Consider the following 18,781-nt stretch of genomic DNA (forward strand, 5'->3'; position numbering starts at 1 on the left):
GAGAGCAATTAGGAATTAGTATTATTTTGTTATTATAGTGTGCTTGCATTATCAAGAAACCAGTGTAGTGTCGTTTGAAAGTGGACTTGGGTTACTTGTAAATTTATATTGCAAATTCCAAGGCAGCCACTTTAAAAAAAAAAAAAAAAAAAAAAGAGTAACTGATATGCTAAAAAAGGAAAGAAAATAAATCATAGAAAATGCCCAATTAAGACCACAAGGAAAAAAAAAAGAGTGAAAGACAAAAACAAAAAACAAGGGCAACAAATAGAAAATAGTAACAAATATGGTAGATGTTAATTCAACTGTATATCATTACTTTCAGTGTCAGTCCAAATGCACCGAACTATATATTGTCTATAAGAAATCCACTTTAGATATAAAGACATACATATAGATCAACAGTAAAGAGATGGAAAAAGATACAAATTTTAACGCTAATTTTTTTGTGTGCAATGGCCTGATCTCATCTCACTGCAACCTCTGCCTCCTAGGTTCAAGTGATTCTCCCTCAGTCTCCTGAGTAGCTGGGATTACAGGCATTTGTCGTCATGCCTGGGTAATTGGTTTTTTTTTTTTTTTCCTATTTTTGTACAGATGGGATTTCACCATGTTGGCCAGGCCGGTGTTGAACTCCTGACCTCAGGTGATCATCCCGCCTTGGCCTCCTAAAGTGCTGAGATGACAGGCATGAGCCACCGGCCAACACTCATTTTGGATAATGGAAGTGGTGATATTAATTTCAGACAGAGTCGGCTTTACATCAAGGAAAGTTACCAGAGATGACTATTTTGAAATAAAGGGATCAATTCTCCAAGAAGATATAACAATCCTGAAGTGTATTTTTGCTAACAAAGCATCAGAATGCCAAAACAAAAACTGATACACTTCCAGGAGAAGTAATTAACCCACTATTATAGTTGGAGACGTTAACACCCCTTTATCAGAAATGGACCAATTCGGTAGCCAGAAAATCAGTAAGGACAAAATTGAAATCGGCATCCTCAGTCAACTGTATATAACTGACGTTTATAGACTATTTCCTCCAACAACAACAGAATACACAACATTCACCAAGACAATACCATGTTGTGGTCTATAAAACACACCTTAACAAATTTAAAAAAATAGGAATCAAACAAGTATGTTCTCAACCACAGTAAAGTAGAAATCAATAATAGATGACGAGAAAATATATTAGGATATTAAAAAATACACTTATACATAATACATTGCTCAAGGAAGAAATCTGAAGATTTCTTCGAATTTTTGAAGTAAATGAAAATGAAAACTTGTTAAAAATTTGTGAGCTGCAGTGACAGTAATGTTTTTAGGGAAATTTATAGATTTTAAATGCATACGTTAAAAAAAACAAGATCTAAAATCAATCAGCTTCCACCTTCGAAAACTAGAAAAAGAACATCCAATTAAATTCTGAGCAGGAGACAAATAATGAAAGAGCAGAAATCAATACATTGAAAACAGAATATCAGTAGAGAAAAATCAATGAAACCAAAAGCTGGTTCTTTGAGAGAAAATCTGTAAGCCTCTAACAAGAAAAAAAAAATACAGCAGATAAATTACCAATATCAGAAATGAAATAAGGGACATAACTACAGATCCCATGGACATTAAAAGGATAATAAAAATTATGAACAACTCTATGGCCACAAATTTGATAACGTGGATGAAATGAACCAATTTCTTTAAAGACAGAATCTGCCAAAATTTGAACAGGAAGAAACGATCTGTATAGGCCTTTATCTGTTAAATTGAATCAGTGGTTAATAACCTTTCAAAACAGGAAGTGCCAGGCCCAGATGGGTTCACTGGTGAATTCTACCAAATATCTAAGAAGAAATTATACCAATTATCTACAATCTCTTTCAGAACATAGAAGCTGAGGAATGCTTCTTAACTCATTCTATAGAGCCAGCATCATTTTAATATCAAATACCATTTTAATAACAAAATATAACAAGAAAACTACAGAACATCTCTCATGAACATAGATGCAGTAATCTTCAATAAAATATTAGCAAATTAACAAAAATTGTGCACTAAAACCACATGGAATGTCACATATCCAAAGCTGGTTTAACATTGAAAAGCCAATTAACGTAATTCATCACATTAATGGGTCAAAGACTAACAGATGCCTCATGTAAGAAGATATAGAGATGGCAAATCGACGTATGAAATCATGCTTCACATCATGTGTCATAGAGAAATGCAGATTAAAGCAACAGTAAGATATCACTACGCCAGAATCCAGAACACTATCAACACCAAAGCCTGTGAAGACGTGGAGCTGTGGGAATTGTCTCTCATTCATTGCGGGTCTTAATGCAAAATAGAACAGCCTTTAGGAAGACAGATTGGTGGTTTCTTACAAACTAAATATACTCTCACCATATGATAAAGCAATTAGATTCCTTGGCATTTGCTCAAAGCAGTTGAAAACTTATGTCTACACACAAAGCCTGCACGTAGATGTTTAGAGCAGCCTTATTCATAGTTGCCAAAACTTGGAAGCAACCAAAATGCCCCTCAGTAGGTGAATGTACAAGTGAGCTGTGGTACATCCAGACAATGGGATATTATTTGAGGCTGAAAATAAATGAGCTATCCATAAGAAGACACGGAGGAAACTTAAAGGGCATATTGCTAAGTGAAAGAAGCAATCTGAAAAGGTTGTTGTATGATTCCAGCTTTACAACATCCTGGAAAAGGCAAGACTATGGAGACTGTAAGAAGATCAGTGGTTGCCAGGGGGAGGCAGGGATGAATAGGCAGAGCAGGAGAATTTTTAATATCATGTGATCTCTGTATGATACTGTAATGGTGGATACATATTATGCATTTGTCCAGACCCATATATTGTACAACACGAAGAATGAACCCTGATGTGAATGATGGAGTTGGAGTGGTAATGATGTTTCGCCGTAGAAGTATCAGTTGTGACAAATGTACCAGTCTGGTAGGCAATGTCGATGATAGGAGATGGTGTACATATATAGGGTATACATGAGACATCACTGTAAAGCTGGAAAATATGACACTGAGATGAAATGGCGCTGATGGGCTTAACAGGTTGGAGAAGGAAGATGAAAAGGAATTAACCAAAGTGAAGCCCAGAGAAACAAAATGAAAGAAAAGCCAACAGAACCTCAAGCTCCTGTGATACGTCAATATACTTGTAATGCAAGAAGGAAAAGAGAGAGAAGAGCAGGAACCTTTGAAAAAAGGAGTCCAAATTTTCTCAGATTGATGTCAAACCACCTGTGTCCGGCCCTGAGAAGTTCAGTGAATTCCAAGCAGAACAAGTATAACAAGAATCACATCCACGTTCATGATAGCCAAAGTACTGAAATCCCAAGATGAAGAGGAGATCCCGAAAGGACTCAGAAGAAAAAGACACGTGACACACCAGAGAAGCATTTGAACAACGCGTGACTTCTGTGAAGACACAGTGGAGACCAGAAGACCATGGAAAGACATTTTTTAATGCACTAAAAGCAGGAGAAAGGCCTGTCAACTCGTATCCAGGGAAAATCTCCTTTATAAACGGGTGAAACAACACATTCCCAAACATGAAAGCTGAGAGAATGTGTTATCAGCAGAACTACACTATAAACGTGCTAAAGAATGTACTTGGCTGATTGCAAACGATATCAGATGAAAGGTTAGCTCTATGAAAAAGAACCCTAGAAATCATAACAGTGCGCTCTAAATTTTGTAGAATATAAAATCATAGAATATTTTACTCTATGATTTTATGGCTTTTGTTTTTTAATGATCTTACAATTTTATGATATAAAATCATAAATTGTACATGCTTCTCTATGCCTCCTTTACCTGTTTTGAAGTCCTTGCTGTACCATGCATCGGTAGTTTATTCCTTAATATTTATTCATATTCTATTTGATAGATATGATACATTCTGTTTATTCATTTACCAGTTGGTTCTTCATTGTTTCCAGTATTCAGCTGCTGTCGACATTTAGGTACATATCTTTGTGTATGCATATAATTTCCTTTATCTGAAGTGGATGCCAAGTAGCATGATTGAGTCTTATTGTAAGTTTAGGTTTAGCTTTTTAAAAACTGCCAAATTATTTACAAAATAACTGCACCATTTCACACTTCCACCAGCAGCATATGCGCATCCCAGTTTCTCCACATCATCACCACCGATAGTTATTGTTGATGTTTTGATTTTTACCATTCTAATTGATGTGAAATGGTATATCATTGTGTATTTACTTTGCAACAATGAATGATGCTAAGCATTTTTAATGTGCTTATTAGCTTTTAATGTGCTAATTCCTATCCATAGCCATTTGTATATATTGGTAAAATGTTCAGGTTTTTTGCTCACGTTTTAAATGGGTTGGTTGTCATCTTATGGGTTATAGGTGCCTTATACAATCTGAATATAAGACTTTTACAGATGTAACGTTTCTCAGTGAAAGAACAAACTATTATGTAGCAGACAGAACAAAGCCTTTCCCCCAAGATACCCAGGTCCTATTCCACGGAACTTATGAACCTGTTGCCTGAAGTGGCAAAAGGGATTTTGCAGCTGATTAATTTAAGATCTTGAGATGGGACCATTATCCTGGTTTAAGTCGGTAGACCCACTGTAATCAAGAAGGTTCTGACAAGAGAAAAGAACTGAAGACTGGAGTGATGCCCTTTAAAGATGAAGAGGGGCCAGGAGTCAGGGACACAGGTGGCCTCTAGAAGTTGGGAAAGGTAAAGAAATGGATTTTCCTTTGACGCCTCCAGAAGGAACGTAGTTCTGCTGACACTTAGATTTTACACTTCTGACTTCTCCATCAGTAGGATAATAGATTCGTGTCTTGTTATAAGCCCCTAAGATCAAGGTAATTTGTTACATTAGCTATAGGGAGATAATCATCTTTTAAAACTTTAGTTTTCTATTTTAATGAAGTCCATTTTACTAATTTTTATGGATTGTGTTATTGGAAGTTTTAGAAGTCTCATGGTCTTACTGTTCTTTCCTTTAGGTCTGTGATCCATTTGGAGTTAATTTTTGTGTGTGCAGTAGGGATCTAAGTGGGATTTTTATTTGTTTTGGTTTGGTTTGGGGGATTTTTTTTCCCACGCTTTTTCTTTTTGGTGTGTGGGTACCCAGTTGCCCCTGCAACATTTGTTGAAAAAACAAACTACCTTTCTCTTACTGAATTGTCTTGAGACCTTTGTCAAAAATAAATTAACCATAAATATAAGGCTTTATTTCTGAGTTTAATTCTGTTCCTTTGATGTACGTGTCTATTTTTGTGCTAATACCACTGCCTTGATAACCATGACTTTATGTTAAGTTTTGCAATCAGATAGTGAAGTCCTCCAACTTTGTTTTCCTTTTTCAAAATGATTTTGGCTATTGTAGGTCCTTTGTATTTCCAGATAAAATTGAGAATAAGTTTTCCATTTCACACACAGCCTTCTGGGATTTTATTAGGCAGTGCCTTGAATTAATGGAACAGTTTGGGAAGAATTGTCTTGATAATGCTGAGTTTTCCAATTCACGATCATGAATCTGCCTCCATTTATTTAGTTTCCATTTATTTGGATCTTTAATTTCTCTCAGTAATGTTTTATAGTTGTCATTGTGCACCTTTTTGTTAGAAGTTCAGCTGAGTATTTCATGCTTTTGATGCTATTGTGAATGGAACGATTTTCTTAATTTTATTTTCAGGTTGTTTATTGCTAGTGTATGTATATCTTTATCTTCTGTGACCTCATCAAACTTTGTTTTAGTAATGCAAACATTTTTGGTGTATTTCTTGCCATTTTCTACATCTCAAGGTCTTGTCATCTATGAATAAAGACACTTTTATTCCTTTCTAATCGGAATGTCTTTACTACTAAATTTGTTAAATTGTTTCTCCAGCTAGAACCTACCAGATAATGTTGAATAATAGTGGCAAGAGGGGACATCTTTGTCTTGTTCGCCATCTTAGGGAACATGCATTCTATTGTTTACCATTGAATACAACGTTAGCTGTGGCTTCTCACGAATGTACTTTAACAGGTTGAGGAAATTGCCTTCTATTCCTGGTTTGTTGAGTTTCATTCTCTTGAATTTGTCAGTACTTTTCTATGTCTCTTAAGGCCAACTTGCGGTTCTACTCCGTAATTCTATATTGTGTATGACATTAATTCACTTTTGAATGTTAAATCAACTTGACTTCCTGTCCCCATGCTGTGTAATTCTAGTCATCACTGGTCATGCTGCTTGCATTTCATATGCTGCTTGCTTGGTTTGCTGCTATTCTGTCGAGTGTCTATATCACATTATTCTGCAGGTTTCTTGGAAAAGGTAGGTGGGAGTGAGGAATGAAAGATTGGAAAGGGTTGTGAGAAGACGTTCTGGGGAGATGGTTGTGCGCCATATGGACACCTGGTTGTGTACCTTTCTCAAAAGTCTCAAGGCTGTGTCAGTTTTACTTTTACTTTGATATAAATTGTGTAAGTTTTCTTAAAAGGCAGGGTGGGCCAGGCGCAGTGGCTCACGCCTGTAATCCCAGCGGTTTGGGAGGCTGAGGCAGGCGGGTCACGAGGTCAGGAGATTGAGATCAGCCTGGCCAACATGGTGAAACCCTGTTTCTGCTACAAATACAAAAATGAGCCAGGCATGGTGGCACGTGCCTGTAATCTCAGTTACTTGGGAGGCTGAGGCAGGAGAATCGCTTGAGCCTGGGAGTGAGAGGTTACTGTGAGCTGAGATCATGCCACTGCACTCCACCCTGGGCAACAGAGCAAGACTCTGTCTCAAAAGAAAAAAAAGCAAGGTGATAGAGAATTTTCAGGCTCCTAATATCATTGCTTGTCTAACAAGTAAACTTTAAAAAATAATTCCCAGACAGCATAAGTCATGTGACAGTGGTAATAAGTGTGAATATTGTTTGCTATTAGTGTCTTTTAAGAAGCAAACCTGTGTTTTAAGCTTATTTGCTGTGACTCCTCCTCTCACCCAATGATCTGGAGCTGCTCACGTGAGCCAGCACCTCCCATCACTCACCTGTAAGTAGGATTCTGAGTGTCATTCTTAGGTTGAAGTTTAACAAATACACCAGCAATTTATTCCCAAAAACCTTGGTACTGCATGAAAAGTTATTAAATGAAAAATGTTCTCCTGAATTAGAGTGAAAAAATGGATGTATTTTATCATAATCCAAGATACTCAATTTGTAGATAGAAAAATCAATAATGAGAATGTATAAGAGACGAATTCTGTAAAAGTGAGTAGATGAGAGTGTAAAATGTGACATGAGGGTTTGTCGTGTGCCCCGGAGGAAAATGGGGAGGTGGAGGGGCCGCTCCATGTGAGGCATATTCTGCTTTCTCTCCTGTTACCATCATCAGCGTCTTGATCCTTAGAGAGCTGCATTCGTATTGAACACACAGACGTAGAAAATCCATCACCCTCATGGGTATTGAACACAGTGACGCAGAAATCACTTGCATGGGTATCTAACACACTGATGTAGAAATAAATCAGCTGCATGGGCATCTAACACACCGATGTGGAAATAAATCAGCTGCATGGGCATCTAACACACGGACATACAAATAAATCAGCTGTATGGTAACTAACACACAGACGGAGAAATCACCTGCATGAGTGTGTAACACATACACCAATGTAGAAATAAATCAGAGCCCAGAAGAGCATCTCAGGACTAACAAGGGGTAAACATAGTCACACTGAGACTCCTGAGAGCCACACAGGCCCTCCGCTTCCCCTTGCCCTCTCACTTTCTGACTGACACAAGAAAACACTTGGTTTCTTCCCAAACTACTGTGTAGAGGAAATGTGTCAGTGCACCTTTGAGATGACAGTATCAATCATCTTATAGCATGTTTGTTTAGGGTGTTTTGGAAGCAAAATTCATCATGCTAAAGTTAAATGGTTCATTGTCTGAAAAGTGGTTTAAATTCTCAACAGTGTCTACAGCAAAAAGTCATTGAACAACTGTTCAGACTTGCGTGAAGTAAATCTGTGTTTGAGGGACTGAGATTGTGGTGCATGTTTCTGCTGCAATACATAGCAAATCGTTTTTCTTCTTACAAAGATACCTCTCCTGGCTCAGAAGACGAACACTCAGTGCAGGGGGGACTCCCAAGGCACCCCGACCTCCAGCCAGGGTTGCATCAACATGGAGCACTGGATCAGTCAGGCCATCCATGGCTCCACCACGTCCTCCACCTCCTCCACCTCCTCGACCTCCTCGTCCTCCATGCAGAGCAGGGGCAGCGGGGCTGCCCACAGGCTGGCGGAGGTCATGGCCCAAACCCACATAGGTGAGCATGCTTCACAGTGTCTTTCTGTGCCTGTTGTCTAAATGCCTTTGTGGGTGCAGGTTTTCCTCTGTTTGCATCATGGCTGTGGAATCCCTTGGTGGAAAGAGCGCAGAGCCCCTCTGGCCCCTGGGGTGCTTTGGTTGGATTGTTTCTGGAAGCTCCTTTACTGCTTCTCATGCCCAGGTCCCTCCCACAGCTGGAATTCCAGGGGCCTTTCTACTGGGGAATCCTGCAGCCATATCCACTCCCATCTTTTCTTCTCACTTATGCTCCTTTGTGAAACCTTAACAGTCCCAGTCAATAGGACAGGGTTTTAAAGTGTGCTCCTCCTGACCACGGGAGTCATTGATGGAAACGAGGGCTTTAACCACGGCTGCTTTACGCTGCTGTCTGCCACAGGTGTTCAGATTTCTTGGGCGTGGCGCACTGTTTTGTGTAGGTTCTATGACAAGGGAGATCCTCTGTGTTAGAAAAAGAACGAAGTTAGGATCACTGCCCTACAACGTTTGAAGATGCCGTGGAAAAGGAGTGAAGTGAGAATTACTAGAGGTAGAGCCCACGCGTAGGGGAGCCATGATGAGCCTCGCGTCGCTCTGCCTTTGAATGGTTCAGCAGAAAATGTTTTCCATCAAGTATGGGACTTGGGTTGAATAGGATTTGGTGTGTGTCTCTATTAAAGCAGTAACCGGAGACGACTGTGAACCAAGTCTCCGATAACAGAGCACGAGCCACAGGCTCAGACCCTCCCGGCACCGGCTACCACAGGAAAGCCTGATCTCTGCAAAACCGTCAGTGGGAAGCAGGTGGACGTCACGTGTGATCAGACAGCCGACAGACACCCCAGAACCCCAGAATGTTCACTTCTAGATCACTGACTCCTTGACACCCAGAGGCGTTTCGGATTGACTTGGTTCCCAGCCCCTTCGGTGCTCACTGACACTGAAAGCGTCAGCTGTTTTCTGTCTGGAACAGGAGTTTGCTGTCAGGAGAGCTGGGTCTGTCTCACTTTTCCCAATAACTGCTGCTGGGATCTTGAAGTCCCTGGTCCTGCTTTAGGCTTTGAGTGAGGGAAAAAAAATTGAAAAAAATAATTTTTCTCTCAACTGTTGTGAGTATAAAGGAGAAAACAGAAATACTCTCTAAAAGTTTGCAAAGTAGTACTCAAATGCACAGCAGTATTAAACTTCAGTTTGACAGTTTCAGGAACATATACACTCGTTTATGTGAATTAATAACCCTACCTGAAATCCCAGTAGGCTAAACATTGAACAGAAATGTGTGACTGCTACATATTTTTCCATAATAAAATTCCATGTGTATATTGGATCGCAGGATAGTGGCTCTGCCAGACGTGAACGGGGAGGCCAGACACCACCTCTGTCTCTTGGTGGAAGCATTTGTATCCTCGGATTTCATTCAATTTTAAGAAAATACACAGAATCTTACCAAGGAAAACACGTACTTTTGAATAAATGAATCACTGCACTTGGGCCTCCCTTTGTGGGTTTACCCTTTCAATACTGGAGGAAGTTTTAGTACAAAGAATTAATTTATCCAAACTATGAGGGGCTCCTAACTCATGTACCTCAGGGCTCAGTGTGACCCAAATGTAACTCTCGGGTGATCGCGTTCCGGTAATTTCTAAATGGGCACAAAGATAATCCTCCTAGACTATCTGGAAATTTTCTATAAGTTTGGGAGTCTTTTGGAAAAGCCATGACAAAATAATGAAACTTGAAGAGGAGAAATATTTTGTGTGGCAAAACAAGAGAATTAAAAAGTCAGATATGCATTTGACCTTCTGAGATAATCAGAAGCCTGTGAACGAGAACTTAGCATCTGTGATCGTGCGTGTGCGTGAGTGTTCTAAGGAGTCCAGTCACAACATAGTCACACTGGCCAACCCCCACCCCGGACCCTACATGGTCATAGCCATTACTGTTCCCATTTGATGAAGAAACTGAGGCACGGAGAGCTTAAGGGACATCCCCAAATCCCCAGAAGTTTCCAGAGCTGGGTTTCCAATTCCAGGCCCTGGTCTCCAAAGCGCGAGTAAAGCCCTGGGCTGTGTGGACGGTGGCCGACAGGAAACGGGACCCTTCCATGAACACACACACGCTTCCTGGCGCCCTGCCATTGCCGGTCTAACGTTATTCTAGTTAAAATGCCGCTGACGTGGCTCCTGTTAGGAAATTGAGGTTTCACCGAACTCTGCTCCATTTTCGGCAACATGAGTTATGCTGGGGTCCCCCTTTGTGCCGGATGTGTGTGGCAGACATGGCTGAGATCGGCTTTGGCTTCTCACGGCACCCCCAGGGTGAGCGCCCGCGCTCCGGTCTCTTCCTAAGTTATGGCTTGCTCAACCTGCAGAGCAAATGCCACAACCACCAGAAACACTCATGATGTGCTTCTTTACAGAAAATCATTCTGCACCTCCTGACGTAACCACGTACACCTCAGAGCACTCCATACAGATGGAGCGACCACAGGGTTCCACGGGGTCCCGGACAGCGCACAAGTATGGCAACGCCGAGCTCATGGAGACCGGGGATGGTACGTCCTAAAGCAGAGATGCGTTTTTTCCTGGGAAACGGTTTGTGTTGATGTCCCGTTCTGCGCCCATGACTGGGTGTGTTTCTTCCTGGGGTACAATCTGCTGCCATTTTATCTGCTGAATAACTAACAGTGGATCAGCAACTGAGAAATTCTTGTACAGGTGTTAAGACCGTGAACAGTCACTTAGAAGAGCAAGATGAAGTTAAATGTACAACAGAATTACTGTCAGATGGGGGGATATGTTGCTTTAGACTTCGGAGGAAAGAAGGTCTTTTTATCCATGTTGGACAGAGATGTCAGCGACTTGTGTAACAGGCTGTGGCCGAGGGCTGCTTCTTCCTTCCTGTGGCCTGGTCTTGTTATGTGCTGATTACAGCGGCGGTTTGTATCACCTAGCCCCTGTTCTATTTAAGTCTTAGTCCTTCCCTGGGGTCATAAAAGTCAGTGTAGAACCTAGCAGTGAATGAAATACAATGTCCCTGTGTGAAGCCTCATCGAGCAGCCTGGGAATGGTGTAATCTTGCAGTGCACGGGCCTCGCAGGCGGACAGGGAGGCCTATCCAAGCCCCAACACGTAGACAGGGAGGACTATTGGAGCCGCGATAAGCACAGAGGACAGGGAGGCCTGTGTGGACACAGTGGAGAGGCACAGTGGCCAGGGAGGACAGCGCGGTTGTGTGGATCCACAGGACACTGTGGCGTCTAAGCACGTTCTCCCAGAGGAGAGGACTCTGCGGGCACTGATAGTGGGAGCTGGCTGAGAGTCCAGCGAGTGAGACTCCCTGTGACGTGCACAGCTGTCATCTGCGCAGCAGCTCCTGATGCCAAGATGGTCATGCGATAAATGCACAAAGCGCATCTCCAGCAAAAAGCCGCCGAGTGTCCACATCCAGGATATCCACCACGGTGGCTTTTTGGTGTTAATACGATGAATGTGAGCAGCAGGTGGTCTGCGTTCTGGGTGTGTGTGACTGTGCCACTCCAGTTTTGTTCTCATATCTTGATGAGCATGAACGGTTCCTGACGAGGGTAGGTAAGGATGCTGTGACCTGAGACTCTGCAGTATTGTAGCTTGAGGAACCAAGGAGTTTTTCTCTCTTGCAAACCTGTCAGGGAGGATGTTCCAGGCTGGTGACTGCTCCATGAGGTATTCAGAGATCCAGGTTCCTTTCAGACCCCTGCTCTGTGTTCCCACGGACACGGCTGTCCTTGCTGTGGTTGGGACTGAGTGATTGCCACGCTGGCGGGGGTAGGATTAAGGCGAGAGTGGCCATGATTTACCTAATCTACATAATGACAGGGAGCCTGGGAGTAAAGTGTAGCCATGGCCTGGAGGATGGATGATGGATGTTGGTGAACGACTGGCTGTACTCACCGCAGCTGGCCCAGGGATGGGAAGGACGACTGATTATGCCGTTCAATGGTACCTGGTTCTTTTAGATTTGACTTCCTTATGGATTTTCTGCTGTAAAGAGGAGAGAGCCTGTGGTTCTAGGCCAAACATTTCACTCATCTCATAGCATCTTGTATCCCTTAGCCAACATTTTTGTCAAGTTTCAGAAGTCCTATCAAACTGGCAAGCATTTCTCAGTTTGGTTTAACCATTGGATTTGATATCTGTGTCTGCATGTCTATTTTACATCTATGTGGTTATTTGACACTCTGTAGTACATTTGTAATAGGTTCTATTTGGTGGAAGTTACTTTCAACAAACCCTTGCTGCTACTTGAATTTTCAAGGTTGCAAGTAGAAAGGAGAGAATAAAAACCACATCTTCTCTAATTTTAAAATTTGTTGTTCCTCAAATCACACCAGAAGTACAAATATTACAAATTATAAAAGCAGTCAGAATCGAGGTTAAGAGATTTCTGGGTGATTCTGGCTAATCAGCAGTATTTGCTGAGGTGTGTGCAGCAGAGCAACATGCCAAGAAGCCCTGGATGGGGGAGAGTTGGGAGGCCAGACTGTGACTTCAGAGGTGCTGTTGCCTCAGGAAGAGGAGCTAGATGCAGAGAGGATAAATGGCCACAGGCGTGACTACTGCCATCCTTGCCGCGGTACGGGGGCCTTTGTATGGGGCCCTTTGTGAGCTGAGTTATGAACCAGATGAAGGCTGTACAGTCGTGTGAGAATCCAGGCCAGACTCGATGGGTGGAGGCTTGGCAGAGGTGAGGGGCCAGACAGCCTCGCTAAATGTACAGTGGCTCACTGCCGACAGTGCCCATCAGTCGCCAGACAGACCGGCTTGATCTTCAGCCCCCATGGCAGCTGCCTTTACCTGTCTGCCTCCACCTTCTGAGGCCTATAGGCGTCGCAAATGTGTGGTTTTTAAACAGATTTGGATGAGTTGTTTTCTGCACAACACACTTTGACAGACGGAGACTGGTTCTCGACAATGGCACCAGGGACTTGGCAGGGACTGGTGGGACAGAGCCTCAGAGCACAGCACCAGCTCCCTGGGAGAAGACGGTGCCTGTGGGATGGAAGAAAGAAGAGGCACACAGTGCTGAGGCGTGAACTCTAGTTTGCTCTTAGACATGACACACATGCCTTCTGGAAGTTTGCATGAAGCACTGCTAAAGCCACCAGTGTGGACAGGTCCTTAGATCAGGAGACCCAGAACATAGTTGTATTTGAAATTCTTCACATGCTGCAATCTCTTCAAAGACGACCACAAGTCATCTCTAATAATGTTGTAAAATTAGTTTTTTATTACGTGCCATGGCTTTTTTTTTCCTTTTTTTTTGTGGGGTAGGGCCGGTGTGTGACAGTAAAACAACAGATGCAGTGACACAGCTGGTGGGTGTTGGTTCTGGGCCCCAGTTGGGCAGTTGTATGAAAAGAAACCGAAAAGTCTCTACAGTGGTATGAACCGAAACACCTGGATTATGTGTTTTCATGTATTTGACATAAATGCATACATTTGTACGCTAAACACACATTTTTCTATATGTAATAAAATTCACACCTTTAAATAGTTAACATGTATTTTATTTTAGGACCGCCCCCACGATGTCAGGACTAACAGCCACCCCCTCTCCCCCCTGGATATTAAGAGCCACATCGCAGGGCAGTGAGGCACCCCCCGCGAGATGGGGACTAATCACCAACCCCTCTCCCCCTCTGGCTATTAGGAGTCACCTCGCAGGGGGGTGAGGCACCCCCCACAAGGTGGGGACTAATAGCCACCCCTTCTCCTCCCGCTGGCTGTTAGGGGCCATGGTGGACTCACAGCCTGTTTATGATATTGTGAGTAATATCATCTCCCCCTCTGGAAATTATGAACTCTTTCACAGATGGTTGTATACCCTCAGTGTGTACACCGTCAGAGGGTGTACACCCGTCTGTATTGGGAGTAATATCATCCTCTTCCTCCCTGAACGTTAAGAAGAATATCCCAGGATTGTTTCTACTCCCTGCATTATTGGGTGTCATATCTTCCTTTCCCACGTGGAAATTAGAAACAATATCACTGGGGGCGTGTACACCTTCTGTAATATTTAAAGTAATATCATCCCCTTCCCTCCAGGATCATGGGAACAATATCCCTGGGGAGTGTACGCTTTCTGCCATATATGTCATAATATCATCCCTCCCGCCTTGAAACATGAAGGACCATCTCACACGGGGTGTATAACCCTTGGTGCGATATTGAGAATGCAATTATCCTCTTTCCCCCCGGCATATTTGGAAAAATATCAGAGTGAGTGTACCCCTCCTGCCATATGAGGATTACTATCCTCTTCTTCCTTTCTGGATATTAGAAAGAATATCATACGTGGGTTTGCACTTTCTTCGATATCTGGGGTCATGTCATTCTCTCTCGTTTTGAATGGCAAGAACAATGCCTTGGGGGGGATGTACACACCCTGCCATATTGGGAGTAATATTACACTCTCCCCTCCTTGATAATTAGGAACAACATCCCATGCTCTCTGTCCCTGGATATTAGGAACAACATCACAGGTGTAGTTGTACACCCCCTGCGGTATTAGGAGTAATATGATTAATTATTAAACATCTATGATCGATATTAACAATTATCAATGATACTATTGATAGGATACCATTATTATGGATAATTATTTTATATATACGATTATGCATGCTTAAAATAATTGTTAATGTTAATTCTTATTACCAGCATCACTTAGTATTGATTTAAGTAACATTAATTGCTGATATCATCATTTTATTAATAGTGATATTACTATTGATTAATGCTAATCATTAACCTTTTTAACTAGTATTTTACTATCTTTACTGTGATTATTAATATCGATGATTACTCTTAATTTTTCTTATATTTATTAATATTAATAATTAATAGACTTGTTCCTGATATCCTGCGGGGAGAGGATGATATCACTCCCAATATTGAAGAAAGTGTACACCCCTCTATGATGTGATTCCTAACAGCCAGGGGGTAGAGGATGACATTATTGAAACTATGGCAGTGGGTGTACATCACTTCGGTCGTCTTGTTCCTTATATCCTGGGTGGGAGAGGATGATACGACTCCCAATATCACAGGGGGCATAGACCTCCCCCGTGATATTGTCCCTAACATCCAAAGGTGGAGAGGATGATATTTCTTCTGATTTCAGAGGGGGTGTACACCACCCCTATGATATGGTTCCTAATATCCAGGGGGCGAGAGGATGATATTAGTCTCCATATTGCAGAAGGTGTACACTCCCTAGTGATATTGTTCCTAATATCCAGGGAGGGAGAGGACGATATCACTCCCAATATCGCAGGGGGTGTACACCTCCTTGTGATATGGTTCCCTATATCCTGGGAGGGAGACGATGATACTAGTGGCAAAATCGCAGAGGGTGTACACACCCACTGTGATATTGTTCCGAATATCCAGAGGGAGAGAAAATGATATGACTCCCAATATCACAGGGGGTGTACATCCTCCTGTGATATTGTTTCTTATATTCAGGGGGAGAGGATGATATTACTCTCAATATCGCAGGGGTTGTACACACCTCCTGCGATATTGTTCCTAATATCCCGAAGGGGAGAGCATAATACTCTCAATATGGCCGTGGGTGTACACCTCCATTGTAATATTGTTCTTAATATCCATGATGGGAGAGGATGATATGACTCCCAATATCGCAAGAAATGTACGGCCGCCTGTGATAGAGTTCCTAACATCTAGGTGGGGAGAGGATGATATTGCTGCCCATATCGCACGAGTTGTAAAACCCCTTCGATATTTTGCATGCAGTCCTGAGGGGAGAGGATATTATTCCCGATAGCAAAGAAGGTATACACCCCCTGTGACACTATACTTAATATCCGCATTGAGAGACGATGACATTACGCCCAATATCACAGGGGATGTACCCCCACCCTGGGATATTGTTCCTTATATTGAGAGGGGGAGAAGATGCTATTGCTCCCAGTAACGCAGGGGCTGTGGCTGTACACCCCTCCTGTGATATTGTTCTTAATATCCTAGGGAAGAGAGGATGATACTACACCCAATATCTCATGGGCTGTACGGTGTCCGCTCAGAGATGTGTGGGGCTCTCTTACACAGGTAACTCCTTCTCTAACTTTAGCCACATGCTGGTCATCCAGGGGCCTCCTAAAATCCAGGAGTATAAAAACAAGTGGAATTTCTGAGAACCAAAGATGGCGCATGGCTCTGGTTGGGCTGCCACAGGCAGTTTTGTGAAAAGACAGAGATGTATTTCTCATAGTTCTGGAGTCTGGAGGTCCAAGGTCAAGGTGAGTTCAGGACTGGCTCCTCCTAAGGCATCTCTCCTTGACTGTCAGATGGCATCTTCTCTTGTGTCCTCGTGCGGTTGTCCCTCTATAGATGTCTGTGTCCTGATCTCTTCTTCTTACAAGGGCATCAGTTCTAATGACTTCGTTACCTTAATCACCTCTTTAAAAGGCCTATCTCCACATACAGACACATTCTGAGGTCCTTGGTTAGGACTACAACCTGGGAATCTTGGGGTATGCAATTAAACCTGAAGCAGATGGGGTCTTATAACCTGTGTCACCCAAGCTCATGCCAGAGCCCCATGAGGGGGCCCCCCCCTTTGATATGGTTTAGCTGTGTCCCCACCAAAATCCTGTCTTAAATTCTCATGTGTTGTGGGAGGATGGAAGTGATAATTTGACAGCAGAGAAGACAATTGCTGCCAGGGAGGGGAGAGGGGACTCCAGACCTCTGAAGGTTGGAGGGTCCCGAGCCCTGGGCAGAGCAGGCAGCCCCACCCCTGTGACATCCCTGCAGATGGCTCAGGAGTTGGAAAAGGTGGAATCATATGTAGAGGCTGGTTGGGGAGATAGGAAGTTGTTGAATGAGTTTTTAAATATTTCCATCAAAATTCTTACTGCATCCTTGGTGTTGGTGGGGACCAGTGGCTTCTCTATGTGCCTGGCTTCTTCCTGGCTCTGACTCTGGGAGCCTGGCCTGGCCTAGGGCTGCTGGTTGGATTCGTTGCTGGCAGCAGGTAGAAGGTGGAGGAGGGAGAGGAACTGTCCTCAGTCCTCTCTTACTCATGCCTGTCCACGTTAGCAGCCCCTCCCCAGGCATCCCTTGCCCATGATCTGGGGAGAGCTATTCTCACTTCCCTTGGGCCCTGCCCACCGATCTCCAAAGAATCCCGTCAGTGACTCCTTTTAATCACCTCTTTGCCTGTGACAAAGTCTTCTGGGACCTCCTGACTGATACAAGGGGAAGCCTGGCTATCTGTGCAACTTGTAAAAGTGAAGTGAGTCATTCGCACTGGCATGTATCTACAAGTCACACAGCTTTGCAACTGGAGTGACTTTAAGCTCATTTAACCAAACCTTCCATGACAGATGAGGACACCCAGAATCATAGGATAGAAGTGAGTTGCTCCCATCTGGGTCGGCCAAGCTGAGACTCAAGTGTAGAGTCTAGCAAAGCACACTTCATCCTTCCTTAGAAGGAAGATCCTGCCAACATGGCTCACCTCCACCTATTCTGGGTTTCCCCCACCCTCCCTTAGAAGGAAGGTCTTAGAAGGCAGCACGGTTCACCCTCCCCTAACCTAGGTCTCCCCCACCCTCAGAGGGGAGTCTTTGGGTCAGTCACAAGACTACTCCGGACATCTGTAAGAACAAATGGTTTCCAGCACAGTCCTTTCCTGGGGTCTGCATTTTCCCTCTGGGATGCTTGGAAGTTGAAGGGGTCAGGCAATTCAAGTTCTCCCTGGTATCTCAGGGGCCACTGACACACAGGAAAATGTGCTGCTCTGCTCGCTGTTTGACTTTGATGGATGCAAATTTGTTCTAAATGAGCCTGACAATCATTAGCATGTAAACATATGTTACTGGTGGTGGCTCGCAGGGCCACATGCTGATGGATTTTGTGGGCTGCCCCCGCCAGACATTACCAGGCTGCCTGGGTCTGTGCTGCTTCTGGCTAAGGCTCTAGATGTTTTCGTGCACTGTGAAGTAGACATTTTAGCTACAGGGTTATGTTTTTTTCCACAAAAGAAACACAGACAAATGTGTGAAAAGAACTTGAGTTTCTGTGCCAATCTACTGGAAGGAGACTCTTAGAATGTCAGCTGTTCAGTATCTGCTTTGACTCCCGGGCAGTTCACTCTGTCCTGTGGCTCAGAGACTCTGTGGGGCTGAATTATACATTTGATTCCAGTTCTGCTCAATATTTCCCCACAAGTAGTGCTGTGGATGCGACTGATGCCTTTGGAGATATCTGCAGCAGGAACAGTGCAGAGAATACAACACGCCATGCTAAAATATTTTGAGCTGAAGGCAGTTAAGCACTCTGGCCTTCCCTCTATTTTCTGAAAAGCATACAACATAATCATATTATACAAAGACAAAGGTGCCCTTTCTCCCCTCTCTGCCAGAAAGGACGCAGGTC

At 43.1% G+C, this 18,781-nt stretch overlaps 1 protein-coding gene across 1 annotated transcript; it reads left to right on the forward strand.

The window, feature by feature from the left end:
- Window positions 1–8,145: 8,145 nt before the first annotated feature.
- LOC135966944 (disco-interacting protein 2 homolog C-like) lies at window positions 8,146–12,680 on the forward strand. The gene is made up of 2 exons (XM_065527701.2): window positions 8,146–8,334; window positions 10,753–12,680. The coding sequence occupies exons 1-2, from the start codon at window positions 8,190–8,192 to the stop codon at window positions 10,896–10,898; spliced, it is 291 nt and encodes a 96-aa protein (XP_065383773.1). The 5' UTR covers window positions 8,146–8,189; the 3' UTR covers window positions 10,899–12,680.
- Window positions 12,681–18,781: the final 6,101 nt, after the last annotated feature.

Source organism: Macaca fascicularis, chromosome 13 (genome assembly GCF_037993035.2).
Source record: "Macaca fascicularis isolate 582-1 chromosome 13, T2T-MFA8v1.1".
NCBI lineage: Eukaryota > Metazoa > Chordata > Mammalia > Primates > Cercopithecidae > Macaca > Macaca fascicularis.

What these genes read in the sequence shown, in the direction of transcription:
- LOC135966944 (XM_065527701.2), top strand. Translation starts at nt 8,190, where the DNA reads ATGGAGCACTGGATCAGTCAGGCCATCCATGGCTCCACCACGTCCTCC. An exon ending in CATGGCCCAAACCCACATAG is followed by an intron (nt 8,335 to 10,752) that starts GTGAGCATGCTT and finishes GCTTCTTTACAG; the next exon opens with AAAATCATTCTGCACCTCCT.